Below are 19,052 nucleotides of genomic sequence, written 5' to 3'. Positions count from 1 at the left end.
ATGATGTCATGTTAGTGATTTATCGACTCCACGTGAACAATTTCTGATATCATATCAACTTTCTAATGAAAATTACTAGAATAACCAAAAAATAAAAAGCTGTTACACTAAGACCAAAGTTTCACTAGTTAGAGGACCCAAAAAAAAAAGTCAAGTTACATGACATAAACTACTTTTTTTCGTTTAAACTAAGGTTACGAACTTATAAAACATTACAAATTTTTTTTTTTGAAATCCTTTAGAACTGAGAAAAAAATTAGACACAATCATAATATTTAAATTGGACTCTAATTTGGGCTTTGTTTGCTCATAAGCCAGCCGAGTACTTCGGCTTTTTTTTTTTTTTTTTTTTTTTTAATAGCCGAGTACTTAGGCTTTAAGTGCATGTATGTATGTCCTTTTGTACAAATTATTTGTCATATATTTATTCCAAAGTTGTTACAAACATTCTTTAATACACTTGGGCAATATTATTTTATGTCACTCTGTGCTTATTTGATATTTTATGGTACACATTTCAATACACGCTTGAGAAAACACAAGATCCATATATCCCAACAAAACACACCAAAATAAGATTATATTCTCATATCCTACGAGGATTGAAGACCAGAAAAAACCAAAACCATACTTAATAATCGACCACATGATTTTTCTCCTTCAATAATAAATTCGATTCTTCAAGTTTGAGCCTCTCTTTGACATGAGAAATATAACTTGTAGCTTTGTTGTCCACATGGTCATCCCCACCGCAGCTGTTTTGGCCGTGAATATACCCATCGGAGCCACAAAATCTCCCCTCTTGATTCTTAAATGACACTGTCTTCACCAACGCGGCAGGCCTAACAACGGCGGCAGTGGCGTATTGGGTGGCTGAGGGTGGCTTAGCCGTGCGATAGAAAGACGTTATGAGTTTGCTTTTCATTGAACCTCCTTGTCTATTATGGCTAGCGGCTTCCATTTTTGATGAAATTATTCAAAACTCTAGGCCTGTGTTGCCAGTCTGGCTATGAGTACCAATGTAAATATATAGAAACTAGAAATATAATTAATAGCAAAGGAATAATGCTTGGAGAGTTGTTTTTTCGTGTGGGCTACCAGGTTTGAGATAGAAATGAATCTCTGTGGATTGGATATATTCTTGTGTATATATTTAATTGGATTTGCCCACTTTGGAAGATATGTTTATGGTTATACAATAATGGAGTTATAGACCAAATCTAATTTAGCTTGACATGGATGGCATTAAGATGGAGTTTTGAACAAACAGATCTGATTCCAACAAAAGGTGAAACTGAATTATAATCACTTGGACATAAATTTGACTCCGATATCTGATCATTCGAATTTGGTTGTTGTTTGAGCAAGAACTTAATCGGTAGAAGTTCGTTATAATTGAGTTTCGGTTTCTATCTCGATTCACCTTTTTTAAGAAAACCATTTGAAGAAACAATCGCCAAAGATTGTTTCACCAATAACAAGTTAAAGGGATCAAATATGCAAAGTAGAGACGCGGGAGCAATTAGCCCTCTTACTCCTAAATTTTTACCCACAAAAACACTATCTCTATTGAGATTCAATTGTGTCATCCTCCACCACTCTTTTGACTCCAACACTTCATATATGTTTTACATAGATCGAGCTCAAGCACACACCGCCCATATATCCATAGAACTTCGCTCTTTCCATGTAATACAATCGGAAACCAATTATCTTTCTCAAATTTTGCTAGTAGCAAGTAACCAAGAATCAGTAGTTCTACGCAAGAAACATGCCGATATATATCCACAGACATAGTTGGGTCAAAGTGACTCAGTTTCACATCAAAAGTAAAAGCATAGAACAAATAGTAAAGAGGTATATGGGGGTGTAAGAGTTACTTCACCCCTCTAGGGAGAAATATTCTATCACTACAACATTTCAGAATCCTTGGAATACCAACATATTCATTTTGTTGAAAAAGTGTGAGGCTAAGACTACTCCCACGTGAATGTGCGAGTTTGATGGGATCCACTAGTAGACGATCCCTCGGGAGCATGGTGAATCGATTCGGAGAAATGCAAAGCGGAGGCACTGCTACCATGAGATTCTGTGACAGACATAATTGGCTTACTGTCTTGGCCGAACGCAAAATGACTTAAGCCATTGTAGTGCAAGTTGTGAACTAACGAATGTGACTGGGGGAGTGGTTCTGAGTGGTCAACATGGTTCAGACCGAACTCCCGAGTTATAGAAGGTGCTGATGACAGAAGAGAGAGAGCACGATCAGAGTCAACAACTTGCTTAAATCTATCAGAAAACATTTTCTGGTTGCTGGTACTACTTCCCAACACAGTATTTGGATCAAGAAACGGCTGACAGATGGAGGTTTCTTGAAACGAGCAGTCCCTGCCTTGCATGCATGGGAGTTGATTGACCTCTCCCTTGTAGCTATGAGCAGAACACTGAGGAAGCGAGTTTTGTCTCTCGATATAGTTCAGGTGTCTTTGATTGTTATAGAGCATCAGATCACTATCGGCTTTCGCGTCCCCGGCCCAGGAAGAGCTCACAACGGCACTCCGAAGTATCTGTGGACTTCCAAATGAAAGAATTCTTGCACTGTCAATGGCTGGAGAGGTAGAGAAAATTAGTGAAGAACTTCGGGAGAGCGTGTCAGGTTGAGGTTTCCTTCGCCTCCGGTTGTGACCATCAAGTCGTTTCCTGCAGCTTCGCTTCCCTTCGTCAAACTCTACTAGTGAATGAAACCTACGAAAATAATGCATGATTATTCCCAAAATTAAACTGGGTTCGGGGAATAGTTAAAGTTTGACGACCACACAAATTTGAATCCCAAAATCGACTCGCACAAATATTTGTATGTTTGTGAACACAGCAGTTGGAAAAAATGCAAGATCGAGGTACACACATTGCAACTGATCCACTTGCTATCGCATGTAAATTTAGTTCTTGTACTAAATTCAATGGCCCGTATGTCCTTTAAATATCCACAACACCCTGGTATATCTAACATAACTAGATAACTTTTTTCCCAATACCAATGTGGAAACCATATGATTTTTCCATTGATTAAAATTAACACTCCAAGCACTCAAGACTTCGAAAATGCGAAGATTCAAGCGATACATCACAGAAATGAACAAAACATGATTTCTACGCTACCTGCTGCACTGTTGGCAGAACCGCTGCTCCCGTCCGCCAATCGTGACCTTCGCGGTCTTGGAATGAATCTCACAGACTTTGTGTCTCCGGTGATAGTCCCTACAAAGGCTTAGATCTGCATTGCATCCATCAACCAAGCAATGAGTGTTACTTCCAGAAGCCTTGGCCCTTTTCGATGATCCAGGAAATGATGACGAATCCATCGGAAGGCACCGCGAGTTCCAAATTCGTTTAGACTCCAAACATCCAAATTTCAAACCAACGTTACTGCATGAACTAGCTGCCTGCTATCTCCACGCACCAATTTGACCAACTATTCTGCGGAAAAAAAATTCAAGAAAAGTCCCTCTTCAGAATTGAGAAATACTTCTCGCATAAGATGAGCCATCTTCAAGTTCACGTCATGCAGGTTGTGGAAAGAATTCAGTAGCCAACAGCATAATAGCAAAGCATTAATTTTCGTACCAATTTATCAGTACATATGAAAACCCAAGAAATAAAACCGTAAAATTGAGTACTTCACCACTTTCTTGGGGCAATACAGAGACAATTATCCCAAATTAAACAAGGTGATTCTCCGAATTTCTGTTTCACTCAGATTTTATCCACGGAAGCCATAAAAGATGGAATTTTCAAGGGGGCAAAAAAAAAAAAAAGTGCATCGAATCTTAAAAAACCTCCCCCATCCACAAGCAAGAACTACAGCAACTTGAAAGAAATCAAACGCTATTAATGACTTGTAAAGAAGGGATGAAGTTTTAAACAGATTCAAAATATAATTCAAGAAACTCGCGATAAAACTTTATCGAAACGACGCAACAGAAAACAAAATTGACCCACTTCACACCAGTTTCTGAAAAGAAAGAAAAAAGATCCTAGACCATGCCCTGAAATCTATGCCGTCCTTTCTCCACTTTATTTCAGTCACTAAGAGGAAAACAACAGTTGTATGAATCTATCAAAGCCCAATTTAAATCAAGGAAAAAAGAAAAAAAAGGGAAAGCTCACCGTTTCTTTTGTCTGTCACAACAGGATTACTAGAAACAGTAGATAAACATTAACACCCGATTCAAATAAGTACATTTCACATAAAAATGTAAGATAAAATATTCTTAAACGAATTTAGCTACCCACTGTGAAAAACATATTCTTAAACGAATTTAGCTACCCACTGTGAAAAACATATCAAACATAAAAAAAATTTCTGTGCGGGCTAAAGTTATTGATAAAGACTGGAACTTGAGGAAGTTTAGAGGCACCCCAAAGGAAAGAACTAGAATTGTAACTCGGAAATCAAGCCAAAAGGCCATCAAAAACTTAACCATGCCAAGTAACCAAAAAAGTGAAGCAATAATGCAAATATAAATTGAGACCTCAGAGCAACAAAATGAAACAAATAAATTTTTAACTAATCATCAAGAATAAGACCAAATATTTAAGACGATACTTACAGACAAGCGTAAAAGAAGAGGACTGACACAGTCTCCTCAGCCATTCAGTCTCTGACAATCACTCCATTATAGAGGGGATCAGTAAAGTTGGCAACTGGCAAAAGCAAGATAGGATTACTGTATATTTGAAAAGATAGGAGGGTCTCTAGTATTAACAGACGTGGGTGGGTAGGGGAGGTTTAGGGAGCATGAGAGAAACAAGAAAAGTTCAAGAATTGAGCTCAAGCGACTTTGGCGTGTTATATCAGAGGAGATGCAGAGAACACCTCATTCCAAACGATTCATAATAATGTGCAATTTATTTATAATATGAAGTGACTGCAAAAGTATAAATAAATTTAGAATAAATATTTTATCTCTTTAATTCATTGACTATTTAAAAGTTACATGATTACGATTCCAAAAACGATGGTTCTTACTCCAACGAAAGGTGGAAACCAATTCTGACATAAAATGTAAATTTCAGTTCGATTGATTATGAGTAATTTTGACATCAGATAAGAAATATTTGTACAAATCATGAGTAATTAAGCTTGCTCTAAAGTTAATTATTCAATATTTATATTTAAAGTATATTGTATAATTTTTACTAAAAAATAAAATACGTGCAAAATAAAAAATTATAGAAATTAAGTTATACAATTCATTTTACATTTATAATTATAGTTTCGAAAACTTCAGATTTTGATTTTTTTAATCGTTTAGAAACCTTTATTTTGTTGGTTTCTACTCCAATTTTAAAACTGAAATCAGAAAATGATATATGTATGGACAAGTATTTTAAAAACGTTTTCAGTATTTTATGAACTAAAAAACTTAAAGTATGTGATGGGACAAGATTTTTATAAAAAAAATTAAAATATTTTATTATATTTTTTAAAAATAAGTAAAAGATTTTTTTTATATTTTTAGGATTTTAAACTATTTTTAATTGTAAAAACTTTTATTTATAAAATAGTTATTCAAACATATATTTATTCTTTAAAAAACTTTTAAAATTTTTATATAATTTTTTGTAAAAAAAACTTTTATAAAAATATTTTATTTTTATTTGCCCAAATGGAACCTGCATTTTTTAAATTTGTATTTGTGATTGCAAAAAATATCAATGGTGAGACTGCAACGAATGTTTGAAATATTCATAGAAATTGAAGTACGCATCTGAATCACAAGAAAGAAAAGGAGAGGGGAAAAGGACAAGATGAACCGAAATATCAAGAATGATTGAATATTTATAATTATTTTTTTAATAAAATGAGAATTCACTATCACTGTTTCACTGATTAAATTCTAAACTAAAACAATAATTTATAAATCACGTTAGTCAAGTAATTTATATTAAACAACTTCTGTGTGATAAGTTCGTCTAAAAAAATGTTGATAGAAAGAATCAAACTCCTGAAAATCAGCTAAAAGCTCACTTATTTATTTTATCAACTCAGACCCATAATTGAATATTTATTAAACGTACATGTAATGGTTTATATCATTTTAAATATTGTCTTGTCTGGCTTAAACGGGGTGTTAGTGGATATATATTTTCTACAAAGTTGTGTGTTTTTGGTCTACCAAACACATGATAAATCAAGAAAAAGAGAGGCTTACCAGTTTTACTAGTATACTAACCTTCCTTTTCAAGCTAATAACCTTGTCACGAGTGATTATAATAATCCCAAATCATGAGTCTCAACACATAAATTAATTGGGGAGAAAATAGAAAAATAATAAAAAGGACAGACCCCAAGACGAGTGGCAAGAAAAAGGGTCAGGTATATGTAGCTATCACTCTTTGTTTATTAGAACTTACCAAAAGAGTAATCCTTTCATTTTCGGAGGGGAAAAAGGAGAGTAACTATTTGGTCTAGTGATTTTTTTTATTTTTAAGTTATGCTTCACACGGTCACACCACAAGAAAATGAAATTTTCGTTTGTTTATAAGAACATATTATTGGATATTTTAAACTTAAACAATGAAAATTAAGCAAATACACATAAAAAAAATTCGAAACAAAAATATTGAAGAGAAAACTGATGCTCTCAAGCAGCAGGGGAAGCGATAGGGCGCCCAAAGGATTGCTTAGATTTTCCAGGCAGCTAAGTGCTGCATTGGGGCGCTGAGGCTTCTGCTTGGAAAATTCAGGTGGCGTTGGGGCGCCTTAAAAATAGCGCCTCAACGTCCTTGATCCTTGTTCACGAAATTATGTTTTCATTTTCGAATTTTTATAATATACTTACATCCTAATGTTATCCATTGATGTTTTCATCAGTTATTTGGACTATGAAACACACATATAAATGGGAAAAAACATGTCACTTCATAATAGTTATTAGATAGAGGTGCTTAGATACTTTTGAAATAATCTTCGGATGAGAATTTTGCAAAACCTTTGTATTTATATGGAGTGTTTTCTTCTCTATTTTTTTTCTAAACAAGATAGAATTTGTATCATTTCATGGTTATAGAATTTGTGATTTATAGTACTATTATCACAAGTTGGAAGTCATTGTATATATATAGATGATTTTCATATCATGTGAACACCAAATGAGGGACAAATTTGTTTTAAGGACTAAAAAATTTCTCTTGCATTGATTTCAAATTACTAACATATCTTCATGAGTTTAGTTATCTTCATATTTCAATCATAATGAAGGTTTCAAGGTGAATTGTTGGAAACAGAATTTCGAAGTTTGACAAATTAAGCGATTGAAGATTACAGAACTGATTGGATAAACTGAACTTATTCGAGCTGAAATCACCCGAACTGAAGTTGTTTGAACTAATAATTAATGTGCTAAATAATCGAAGGCAATCGAACTGATCAAAGCTAACTGAATCTGTAAAGATAAATGAACTAGCAGTTAAGAGAGCTCAATTATACATTCAGCTAAATTAATCGGCTATATACTCAACTGATAATAAGTTGAACACGTCATGAGCTGAAGTGTACCCAACAACCGACAATTTGTACGAAGCAGACTGTAACTTGCAGCGGGAGCGCCGCATATCAGAACGCTACAGTGTACTATTGTCAGAAGAATGTTGACAAGTTCAGAAAGGGAAAATCAACGGATATAATTCATTCAAATGCATTCAATATTACCGTTGGAAGCAAAGCCTATAAATAGCCGAGGAGTTCAGCTGTGAAAAAGACTTCTCGCACATTCATTCTGAGTGAATTTTTGAATTCAAGCTTTCAAATATCAGTTACGAAAAAGCTCACATTTATCAGATACATTCATAACTTTCAGTCTATCTTTCGAGCAAAAATTACTAGCACATCTCTTTGTTGTATTCGATCCTTTGAGATCAGTTGTGCTAAGAAAAGAATATCAGTTGTTTGCTGATAAATTTGTAAAGATATTAAGAGTTTCAGTTCGGCATTGTTTAAGACCAAACTGAAGTGGGTTATTACAATTTCTATATTTAATCAAAGTCTTTTAGTAAAATCCTATCTTTATGATAAAGGAGATGTAGGAGCATTTGAAGTCTCCGAACATCCATAAAATCTCGGTGTTCTTTATTTAAATTATTTTGAGTATTCAATATGTCAGTCAGCTTATTTATGCACTACATTAGTTAACTGATTGACATTGACAACAAGATTTTTGAATTTAGTTTATCACTAAACTAATTCACCCTATCAAAAATGAAAATCTTGAAGTGTTTATTCAACCCCCATTTCTAAATACTTTTGTTGGAAACTGAATTTCGGAAGTTTGACAAACTGAGTATTTATTAGATTGAACTAACTGATCAAGAATACTGATAGTAATTGATCTAAAATATGCAAACTATCGGTTGCCCATAACTGAAGATTAATACGAAGATAATCGAAGGCAACTGAACCAGCTGGCTGAACTACGCAGACAAGTGACTGATAAGTTGGAAACTAATCAATTGCTACAAACAGTTGTGAGTTTATCAGTTATAGCCTATCAGCTGATCTTTCAGCTGTACACGTCATCAGTTAAGGAAAAGGACATTCAACCGACAACTGTTCAAAAGCAGACTGCAACTAGTAGCGGGATCGCCTCATTTCAGAAAAACCGCAGTGTACAATTGTCAGAAGAATGTTGATGTTGCAAACAACGGATAGAAAGATTCAAATCACATTCAATATTACCGTTAGAGGCAAAGCCTATAAATAGCAGAGAAAGAGCAGCTGAGAAACTCTTTTATCTCTCTCGGAATTCTAGACTCTTGAAACTCTAGACTCTCGAACAACTATCAACTGAGCTGTTACTCTGCTGAAATCTTTGCGAACTTCAAAGCTCACGCTTATTGTATACATTCATGGCATTTAAGGCTATACTTCGAGCTTACAAGCACAAACTGATATTGTTGTCATCAGTTGTGCTAAGTTATTTTAGTCCAGTTGAGTACTGTAAATCGTTTTGTAACTAAGAGTTTCAGTTTGGTATTGTTAAGTCCAAGACTGAAGTGGGTCTATACAACTCTTCGTATCGATCAAAGTCTTTTAGTGAATATCCTATCCTCGTGATAAAAAGGGTGACGTAAGAGTGTTTGAAATCTCCGAACATCCGTAAAATCTTGTGTGTTCTTATTTCAGTTTTATTCTATCTATCAGTTATTTTATTTTCGCACTATTATTGTTAACTGATTGATATCGACTGACAATATTCGCAAGTTTCAATTTATCACCAAACTGACTCAATATTAGAAAAGGTTGTGAAAATTGTTAGTGTTTATTCAACCTCCCTTTCTAAACACTCTTTCACCCCCTAACCGATCCTATCAAGTGGTATCAGAACAGTTGAATCTTGTCTCTGAATATTTCTATACAAACTGATTACCATGTCTTCATTCAACAAAATTCCAACGTTCTCCAGAGAGGATTTCGATGATTGGAAAATCAGAATACAGGTTCATCTAGCTGCACAAGATGATGACATGTGGTACGTTATTACAGAAGGACCCATGAGAATATTGAAGTCAAACACTGTTGTTGCCATAACTGATGGGGCACCACATCACATTGACAAACCCCGAAATGAATGGACAGCTGAAGACAAGAGAAAAGCCAATTTGGACAACGTGGCTAAATACATTCTGTACAAAACGCTGGATAAAGTCACTTTCAGCAAGATAAAGATGTGCAGAACTGTTAAGGAAATCTGGGAGAAATTGATTCAGTTATGCGAGGGCAATGAGCAAACTAAGGAGAATAAACTATCATTTGTCGTTCAAAAATTCGACAATATCAAGATGAAGATTGGAAAATCCATGCATGACTATGATGAAAGAATCAGTGGAATAATAAACGAACTGAATACACTTGGAAAGGTGTATTCAAATAAAGAGGTAGCACTGAAAGAAGTAAGAGGTCTTCCCAAGGAATGAGATGTTAAGACCATGGCAATGCGAGAATCAAAGGACCTGAACAAGGTCGAACATCATGATTTATATGCAGATTTAAAAGCGTACGAGTTTGAGTTGCAAACCAGAGAAGGAAAACCCTTTGCACCAGCTGCTACAACTGCCCTAACTACTGTCAGACTGGAACCAACTGGTTCAGTTGACAAATATATTGATCAGTTAAGTAATGAAGCTATGTCATTATTTGTCAAAAAATTTGGAATATTTATGAGAAGAAGTCAAGAAAACTTCCAAAGACAATATCAGAAAAATCACTCCAAAGAAGAACCTAATGTTTGCTACAACTGTGGCAAAACTAGTCATTTCATTGCTGATTGTCCCAAGCCAAAGAAGGACAGTCGAGGCTTAACTGAAAATGGAAAGAAACCTTATGAGCACAAGAGAAGATCTAAGGATGACAAGAAATCTTACAGAAAGAAGCGTGAGGTGCTTCTAGCTGAGGAATGCAAGTCCAAATAGGCAGAATCCGAAAGTGATGATTCAGAACTGGAGAGCTTGAGCTGCTCCAGTGATGATGATGAAGAGGTCATGTGTCTAATGGCTGATGACACAGAACTTGAGTCAACCAGTCAATAGTTATTCGACTTTAGTTCAACTCATTTCACACGAGATGAACTCATTTCTACACTTCATGACATGGTTAATGAGTATCACAAACTTGTCTTATCTTTTGAGAAGGCCAGAGCAAAGCAAACTGATCCCGAAGATGATAAAACTGAAACAGATGAATCAGTTGATTTGTCGAGTCTAAACGGTAGATTGCTGAGCTCAATGCTGAAAGAAGCAAGAATCAATCAATGATTCAGCAGTTGATGCTTGAGAATTCAAAGCAAACTGAGCTTATTAAAGCATAGAATAAATCATCTGTTGCATTAGCTGAAATATAAGATAAGCAAAAATCAGTTACTGATAAAACTTGTTTAGGGTTCAGCAACCAAGATGAAACGTCTACCAGTGATACTTAGCCAAAATTGAACATGAGCAAAGAGAAATATATTCACTTTGGAAAATCAGTTGTGGTACAAGAACAACCTGAGCGAAGTAAACCAGTTGTACAGCCTATTGAAAATAAGAACAAGGCTAGAAGGTATAATATTGGTTATAGCCCAAAAATTTCAACTGACCCACAAATTCAGTCACCAAAAAGGTTCAGCAATAAATACCTGAACTATTCTAATGGCTACTCCAATTACTATAACAATAAGCTAGTTCAGAAAAGATATCGGCTGGACAACCAGTTGAACAAAGATAAAGCTCATATTGCTTCATCTACACACTACACACCAAGCACACACAAGCCGAGAAACACCATTTGGGATACAGCGACTGGAAAGTCAGTTAGACTGATCCAAGTCTGGGTTCCTAAAAGACTAATCTGTTTAGTACCCAAATAGATATGGGTACAAAATTATTCATTGTGTGTGATTGCAGGTGACAGGTACAAACAAAGAATCAATCTGGTATCTGGACAGTGGATGCTCGAGTCATATGATAGGAGATGCAAATTTGTTATCCCAACTGATCAAATACTGAAACATCTACTAATTTTAAAAGCGCGGAAATATTTATTTTTTTTAATAATAGCTCGTATTTTCGAAATAACATTTAAAAATGATCTTAAGTATTTGACAATAAAAATAGTGCGTAAACATAAACGAGTAAAAATTGTGAAAATCATCAGCGTATCAAAACCAGGGTATAAAAATGTTCATATCATCTCAAATCTCATAAAAACAAAATGCGGAAAACATGTGGTCCTCGGGTCGTGTCACTCCACCAGGTCTGTCTACTCAGTGTTCAGCACCTCCAGTCCTCTCAATAACAAGCTTACCTGCATCACACACGCCTAGTGAGTCTAAAGACTCAACACACCTGTACCGTTAATAACAAGTACATATACATAGCACACAGCAGTGAAAAATATCATACTCAACATCTCTTTCATGAACTAAAAAGCATAACGTAAATGTGTCGTACAAAATCATGTCGTGTCAACTCATGTCATCTCATAACATCATATACGTGTCAAAACAGCTCATCGTGTCATCATAAACTTAAACCTTTACTTTTAATTGAATTCAGTTCATTAGTTGTGACTTTCTTATCAGCTCTATCGATGGATCCATCTATAAAACCGTGGTACTCGGCGGTGAGGGACATCCGCGACAGCATTACCCGTCCACTGAGCCCGGGCCTCAGCTCATCATATCTCATTTCATCGTATACATATGCATCATCAGTCACAACCAATTCACATCCTTCAAAAATATTATCATTTTCATCACTTAATAAAAACATGCATATGCGTAACTTTTTCTTTAAACCAAGCATGCAACGTATCTATCGTAATTCCATTAAAATCATGAACATGATGCATAAACATTTAAAATGTCATAAATTTGTGCTCAGGGTGCTGCCAGGACAAAAATCTCACCCCGGGTGCAAAATGACCATTTTGCCCCTGGAAACCCAAAAATTATCGTTTCAAACATGGACCTCTTTCAAACATGGACCTCTAAAATTGACCCGAAGCTTACCAAACTCCTTAAAATATTCCAAAACATTATTAAAAGCATTCCTAGACGTAAACTTAAGCCCAAATTCAACTTAATCGATTCGTTTTAAAACTTGGATCGGGGTCCCGATTTTAACCCGAATCACCTCGAAACTCAACCAAATTTTTCCCAACTTTTTACCATATCTTATAAACACTTATAGGTCCTAAAAAAATGTAACCAATCCCCTAAACCCATGGCTGAAACTTCCAGGAAATAACAAACTCTCGGCCACCTCCCCTTTGTACAATCATCAAACTACCCATGGCCCTTAACCTTTCACCCTTCGGTCCTCCCTTATTCCACCACTTGTCCATCCATTAAGACTCATCATTAGGACCTTAATGACCCATCTAAACTATGCTAAACCCAAGAAAGAAGCCACTGCAAAATCACGTGAAGAAAACTAGCTGAAACTACCATTTCTCCCTCGCTTCACACCAAGCTTCCGAGGATCGAGCTCCTTCCTCAACCAAACACACATGACTCCTTCCTAACATCTTACTAGGCTCTACAAGGTCTGAAACATGGCTGGGTTCGAACCCATGCACAACAAAATCCACCATACATCGCCAAACCCATTACCGACCCAAGAAACAAGAACCGTAGTCTACCCTCACACCCGCTGCATGTTCTATCTTCCAGATCACAAACCCTCTCAATTACGGTGATGAACGACCCCAAACCACACCCTATGGCAGCCCCTTGCACGATCTGTAGGAAAAAAACGTGAGTGACAACAAGAGAATGCAAGAAACACATGGAAAATTGGAAACCATTAAGCTCACATTCGGATCGGACGATTCACAAACACAACCATATTACAGCATAATAAATCGTGTATGATGCATAAAGAATGGTACAAATGCGTGCCTTGGTGATTTGAAGTGTAAGATCGAAACAAGGGAACCCGGATGGACAATTCTTGCGAGAACAAGCCAAACACCGATGCTTTCAGCTGTTTGTGTGTTGAAACCGAGGGGATGGAATCTGAATAGGGTGAGTGTCGGCTGATACACGTTTTGGGTTAAGGGTAAATGGTGCTTAAATGCTAATTATATTGTTAATCAATTGTTAATAATTTGTTAATGGGCCACAATTTATTTTTAAAAGTTTTAAAAGCGTTTTAAGTTCGATAAGCTTAAAAATAAGTTCATTAAATCCAAACATACTCCCGAAAAATATTTTGTTTTGGAAAGATTTTGAAAATATTAGCCGAACCCTTAAAAAGTCCCCCGATTTGATAAAATTTGCGTACCGATAAAAATTAAAATCCTGCGGGTAAAACTACCCAAAAATTCCTATTTTTGAAATATAAACTTAAAAACACCTTATTTAATTAATAAAAATTAATCATGTAATTAAAATAATTTTCCTGAAAATTATCCGGTTTCCGATCCTCGTTCGAACGTGAAATGCATCTAAAAACCCTAATGCATGAACTTTTAAAATTTCATTAATTAAATCCTATCATGCATAAATTATGCATAAAATGCATAAAAATAAATAAACACAAACCAATAAAATAAACATGCATTTTATGCTTTAAAAGAATTTAATAAAATACCAAAGAAATTTAATAATTTGCATGCATGTGGTTCACGTATACTTTCAAATTTTTCGGGACGTTACAAATACATTGGTCCAAACATTAGTTTTGGAGACAAATCTAAAGGTAGAACTGTGGGTAAGGGTAAGCTTATCCATAGTAATTTTACTATCAAAGCTGTTTTACTAGCATCAGTCAGTTATGCGACGATAAATTCTCAGTTCAGTTCGACAGAAACACTTGTTCAGTTAGAGACTCAACTGATGAGGTCATCCTTACTGACAATCGTTGCGGGAACACCTACAAAGTCAGTTGGATTGAACAACCTTATGCACCAGTCTGAGTAACTGGTTTGTCCAAAATAGATTTTTCAAAAGATAAAATTTGTTCAGCATGTCAGTTTGGTAAACAAGTAAGATCTTCATTTAAAAACAAGGGTTGTAAATCATCTTTCAGATGCTTAGAACTGCTACATATGGATCTTTTTTGTCCTATACCAGTTATGAGCTTAGGGAGAATGAAATAAACCTTAGTAGTCGTGGATGATTATTCACGATTTACTTGGATTATTTTTCTCAAATCTAAAGACCAAACTGCTGCACAACTGATTAAGTTTTTCAAAAGACTATTAAATGAAAAGTAAGTTGGGATTGATCGAATAAGGTCTGATCGAGGGACTGAATTCATCAATAAAATCTTTCTCAATTTTTAGAGAATACTGGAATCAAGCATGAGCTCTCAGCAGCAAGAACACCTCAGCAAAATGGTGTAGCTGAGAGAAGAAATCGGACCCTTAAAGAAACTGCTAGAACAATGCTTGCTGATTCTGGTATTTTCAAAGGTTTTGGGCAGAAGCAGTAAACACTACATGTTACACTCAGAACAGATAAATGATTAATAAGACTCATTTGAAAACACCGTATGAAATCTGACATGGACGTAAAAGTGGTTTCCTATTTCAAAATATTCGGCTGCAGATGTTTTATTCTTGATAATGATAAAAATCATTTAAAAGCTTTTGATGCTAAATCAGCAGAGGAAATATTTCTTGGGTATTCTTCAGTTAGTAAAGCTTACAGAGTTTTTAACAAATGTACTTTGAATGTAGAAGAGTCTATTAATGTTGTATTTGATGAATCTGTGTTAAATGATAAGCCAACTGATCCAGTTGAGCTAGTTGATTGCTTTACAGATATTAGTTTGGAGGATGATAATGAAGAAGAGAATCACATTAATCGAAATATCCTTCAAACACAAGAACCAGAAGTGCTGTATCAATCAGTTGAACAAGAAATTGTTTCTGATAATCAGTTGGTGGAGCAAAATGAAAATACTCAGTTACCAATTGATACAGCACCAACTGAAACTGAAGAAAATATGCAGTTTCCAATTGAAGCAGTTGCTGAAATGGACGCAACAAATGCTGAGTACAGGTAGAAGAAATCACATCCTCCAGAATTGGTGATAGATAATCCATCTGATCCGGTAAGAACTCGAAATCAAGTGTTTAATTTATTTATTCATTCAGCTTTCGTTTCCCAACTGGAACCTTAGAAAATTGATGAAGTTCTTGATGATCCTAATTTGATAAATGTCATGCAAGAAGAGCTAAATCAGTTTACCCATAACAATATCTGGAACTTAGTTCCAAGACCAGTTTCTAAAACTATTATAGGTACAAAGTGGGTATACAAAAACAAACTGAACGAAGATGGTTCAATTGTGTGCAACAAAGCAAGGCTTGTAGCACAAGGATATATGCAAGAAGAAGGAATAGATTACGATGAAACTTATGCAACAGTTGCAAGACTGGAAGCAATCAGAATGTTCCTTGCCTATGCCTCTTCAAAGAACTTTAAAGTCTACCAGATGGACATGAAAAAATGTATTTCTGAATGGTCAGTTGCAGGAAGAAGTATATGTTGAACAACCACCAGGTTTTATCAATCACTCTCTTCCTGATCATGTTCATCATTTGAACAAAGCCTTATATGGTCTTAAACAAGATCCAAGAGCTTGGTATGAAACTCTTTCAAAATTCTTAACTGATCATGATTTAATTGTTGGATCAGTTGATAAGACTCTGTTCAAATTTTCAAAGAATGATCATATCTTACTTGTGCAAGTATATGTTGATGATATAATTTTTGGGTCAACTAACCCCCAATTATGTGAGAAATTTGCCAAGTTAATGCAGAAAAAATTCGAGATGAGTATGATGGGTGAACTGACATTTTTGCTCGGTCTTCAAGTGAAGCAACTGGAAACTGGTACTTTTATCAGTCAAACCAAATATACGAAGGAATTGCTTAAGAAATGTGGCATGGAAACATGTTCAGCTGCAAGTACTCCCATGAATTCATCAATCAAACTAGACAATGCTCAAAGGAAAATATCAGTTGAGACGACACTTTACAGAGGTTTAATAGGTTCATTATTGTACCTAACTGCTAGTCGTCCTGATATAGTATTTGCTGTTTGTATTTGTGCTAGATTTCAGGCAGATCCTAAGCAATCGCATCTTTCAACTGCCAAACGCATTTTAAAATATCTTAAAGGCACAAAAAATGTGAGCTTAGGTATGCTAAGGACTCTTCTTTCAATTTAGTTGGATATTCAGATGCAGATTATGCAGGATGTAAGCAAGATCGTAAATGCACCAGTGGATCATGTCAGTTTCTAGGAGACAGACTGATTTCATGGTTCAGCAAGAAGCAAACATCCATAGAAACTTCCACAACTGAAGCAGAATATCTTGCTGCTAGAAGCTGCTGTGCCCAACTGCTCTGGATTCAGCAACAACTGAAAGACTATTGAGTCATTACAAAAGAATCACTAATATTTTGTGATAATACAAGCACGATTGCAATAACATACAATCCAATTCTTCACTCTAGGACCAAGCATATCGATATCAGGCATCACTTCATCAGAGATCATGCTCTGAAGAAAGCAATAAGACTGGAATACATACCAATTGAACAACAAGCAGCTGAAATCTTCACCAAACCTCTACCAGAGATTATGTTTTCTCATTTTAGCAATATTCTTAGATTAATTGATTTGTCTTAATTATATCAATTATAATGTTTTTGTTAATCTTTGTTCAGTTAGTCATATATCAGTTAATAACTATTCAGTTATTCATGTTCATTTAGTTAACTGTTTGTCAACTGATATCAGTTCATAATGCAGAAAAGGAAAGAGCAATGGATCGAAACAACTATTTTATTGATAAAATCTTATCCAAGTTACACGATTCAGTTTTCTTTAAGTGGCATCTTGTCAAAGGGACAACCAGTTAGACAATTCATGACAGTTAACTCTTCTGAAGCCTTATGAAGAAGAGATATTTTCCAACACATTCCACTCTTTCAAAAGAATCAGATGGATAAGACATTTATCAGTGACAAGATCGGAAGTATGGACGACTTCAAGACGCCTCTTATACTTTCTTACAGTTGCTCTCTGCTTGTCAGTAGCAACTAATCCATGACGTTGAATAGTCTGGAGTTCATGTACTTTGGTCCAAGTGGACATGACCTTTAACCAGACGAGTTCCTCGATAGTGTTCTTCAAACTCTCCAAACGACAAAGTGTTGATGCAGAAACATGGACGTACTGCTTGAACTATCCATCGATGTTTAACTGTTGTTATCTAATGACTTTGCTCTTATTTATAGACAGACTGTTATTAAAGAAATAGAAGAAGAAGAAGAGACACTAGTCAACTAAAAGCCTTTGACTTATCAGACTAACTTCTCTTACCCTTTATTTTATTTATGTGCATTTATTGAGGGGGAATATTTGATAAAAATGGTTAACTAAGAAGACAATAGTCAGTTAGTCTTCAACTGAACTGAATCAGCTTTTAACTGATCACTCAGTTGCTGACCTAACTGATCTTCTCCATTAAGTTAACTAATTAATCGATAAATATTCCATAATAAGTTATGTGACTGATGAATACGCATTTAATTGATGTCTTTCAATGAATAGTATTTTGAAACGTGGACCCACGTAGTCTGTTTATATTCTACACACGTTTTCACCACACGAACACACGATTTTACTCAAATTATCTTGGACTGACACGTGTCCAAAAAAATTTGAACCGACACATTTATATGTACTTCAACCCGCTTCATTTTTGTTCTTATTTTTACGCGTATTGCAACTTTCAGGGCAAAAAAAATACACAGAGCTTTTTCTTTCGCAGATAATCAAGCTTTCTTCCATGGCTAACCAAGTACAAACTTTCATTCTCAATGCGATGGCTATCGACTTTGCCTCAGTCCTATCTATCAAGGACGAAGCTGCGAAGGATGGATTTCTGAAACTGGAAGCAGCCGGACTGAAGAAATTTATGGGATTCTCATCCCAAGAAATCTATCCTAAGGAGATTTAGGACATCTATACCAATGGTTTTATCTCCGCTGACGGAAAGCTCACCACCACCGTCAACATTCAACTGCTGATTGTGGAAGAAGACTCCTTCTGCAATATTTTCAATCTGCCAACTGATGGCTTAGCTAACCCAAAAGGAAAGGGCAAGTTTATTGAAGAGCCCCGACCGACAAACTCAGTTCAAACTCACATTGACCTGATTTGGGACGAGGTCAATGAGTTTGCCAAATCGAAGATGAAGACTTACAATGAGTGGGTCAGATTTCGAACTGACGTTTTTGCAAAAAAGTTGCAGAATAAAAAGGTGCTGAAGAAATTTGTTGCTTTGGAAAATGTGGTTCTGAAAGTGCTCAAAGCTGCTTCAATCGTTCAAGCACTTGAAAGAAAGAATTAATTATTTGATCTCGTGCGTGTCAAGAAGCTTGCACAACTGATCACCGAGCTACGCCAAAACTTTGATCCAACTATCCCTACCGCTTTCAATGAAAAAGCAGTGCATGATCAATTGGACACAGATCTTCGATCACTGC

At 35.5% G+C, this 19,052-nt stretch overlaps 2 protein-coding genes across 5 annotated transcripts; one reads left to right on the top strand and one right to left on the bottom strand.

Annotated features, from left to right (window-relative positions):
• Positions 1 to 1,742: 1,742 nt before the first annotated feature.
• Positions 1,743 to 4,804, bottom strand: LOC140983352 (squamosa promoter-binding-like protein 16). Of its 4 annotated transcripts, none has more exons than XM_073450373.1 (3): positions 4,611 to 4,804; positions 3,160 to 3,477; positions 1,743 to 2,745 (listed from the first exon to the last, which is right to left on the bottom strand). In XM_073450373.1, exons 2-3 carry the CDS (start codon positions 3,360 to 3,362, stop codon positions 1,977 to 1,979), a joined length of 972 nt encoding a protein of 323 aa, XP_073306474.1. In that variant the 5' UTR covers positions 3,363 to 3,477; positions 4,611 to 4,804; the 3' UTR covers positions 1,743 to 1,976. The 4 variants fall into 4 exon arrangements, with proteins under 4 accessions (XP_073306474.1, XP_073306471.1, XP_073306470.1 ...); XM_073450370.1 differs by lacking the exon at positions 4,611 to 4,804 and adding an exon at positions 3,625 to 4,307; XM_073450369.1 differs by lacking the exon at positions 4,611 to 4,804 and adding an exon at positions 4,168 to 4,296 and having other exon boundaries at positions 3,160 to 4,086.
• Positions 4,805 to 9,552: 4,748 nt separating this feature from the next.
• On the top strand, positions 9,553 to 9,975 carry LOC140982040 (uncharacterized). Its single transcript, XM_073448456.1, has one exon. The coding sequence runs from the start codon at positions 9,553 to 9,555 to the stop codon at positions 9,973 to 9,975; it is 423 nt and encodes a 140-aa protein (XP_073304557.1).
• The last annotated feature ends 9,077 nt before the right edge of the window (positions 9,976 to 19,052 follow it).

This window comes from Primulina huaijiensis, chromosome 8 (genome assembly GCF_012295235.1).
Source record: "Primulina huaijiensis isolate GDHJ02 chromosome 8, ASM1229523v2, whole genome shotgun sequence".
Taxonomy (NCBI): Eukaryota; Viridiplantae; Streptophyta; class Magnoliopsida; order Lamiales; family Gesneriaceae; genus Primulina; species Primulina huaijiensis.
The sequence above is the reverse complement of the archived record's forward strand: the minus strand, read 5'-3'. Positions and strand labels throughout refer to the sequence as shown.

Bases quoted from the DNA above. Each gene is read 5' to 3' on its own strand.
- LOC140982040 (XM_073448456.1), top strand. From the start codon at position 9,553: ATGAGAATATTGAAGTCAAACACTGTTGTTGCCATAACTGATGGGGCA.
- LOC140983352 (XM_073450373.1), bottom strand. From the start codon at position 3,362: ATGGATTCGTCATCATTTCCTGGATCATCGAAAAGGGCCAAGGCTTCT. The intron at 2,746-3,159 runs GTAGCGTAGAAA...TTATTTTCGTAG, and splicing joins TTCTGCCAACAGTGCAGCAG to GTTTCATTCACTAGTAGAGT.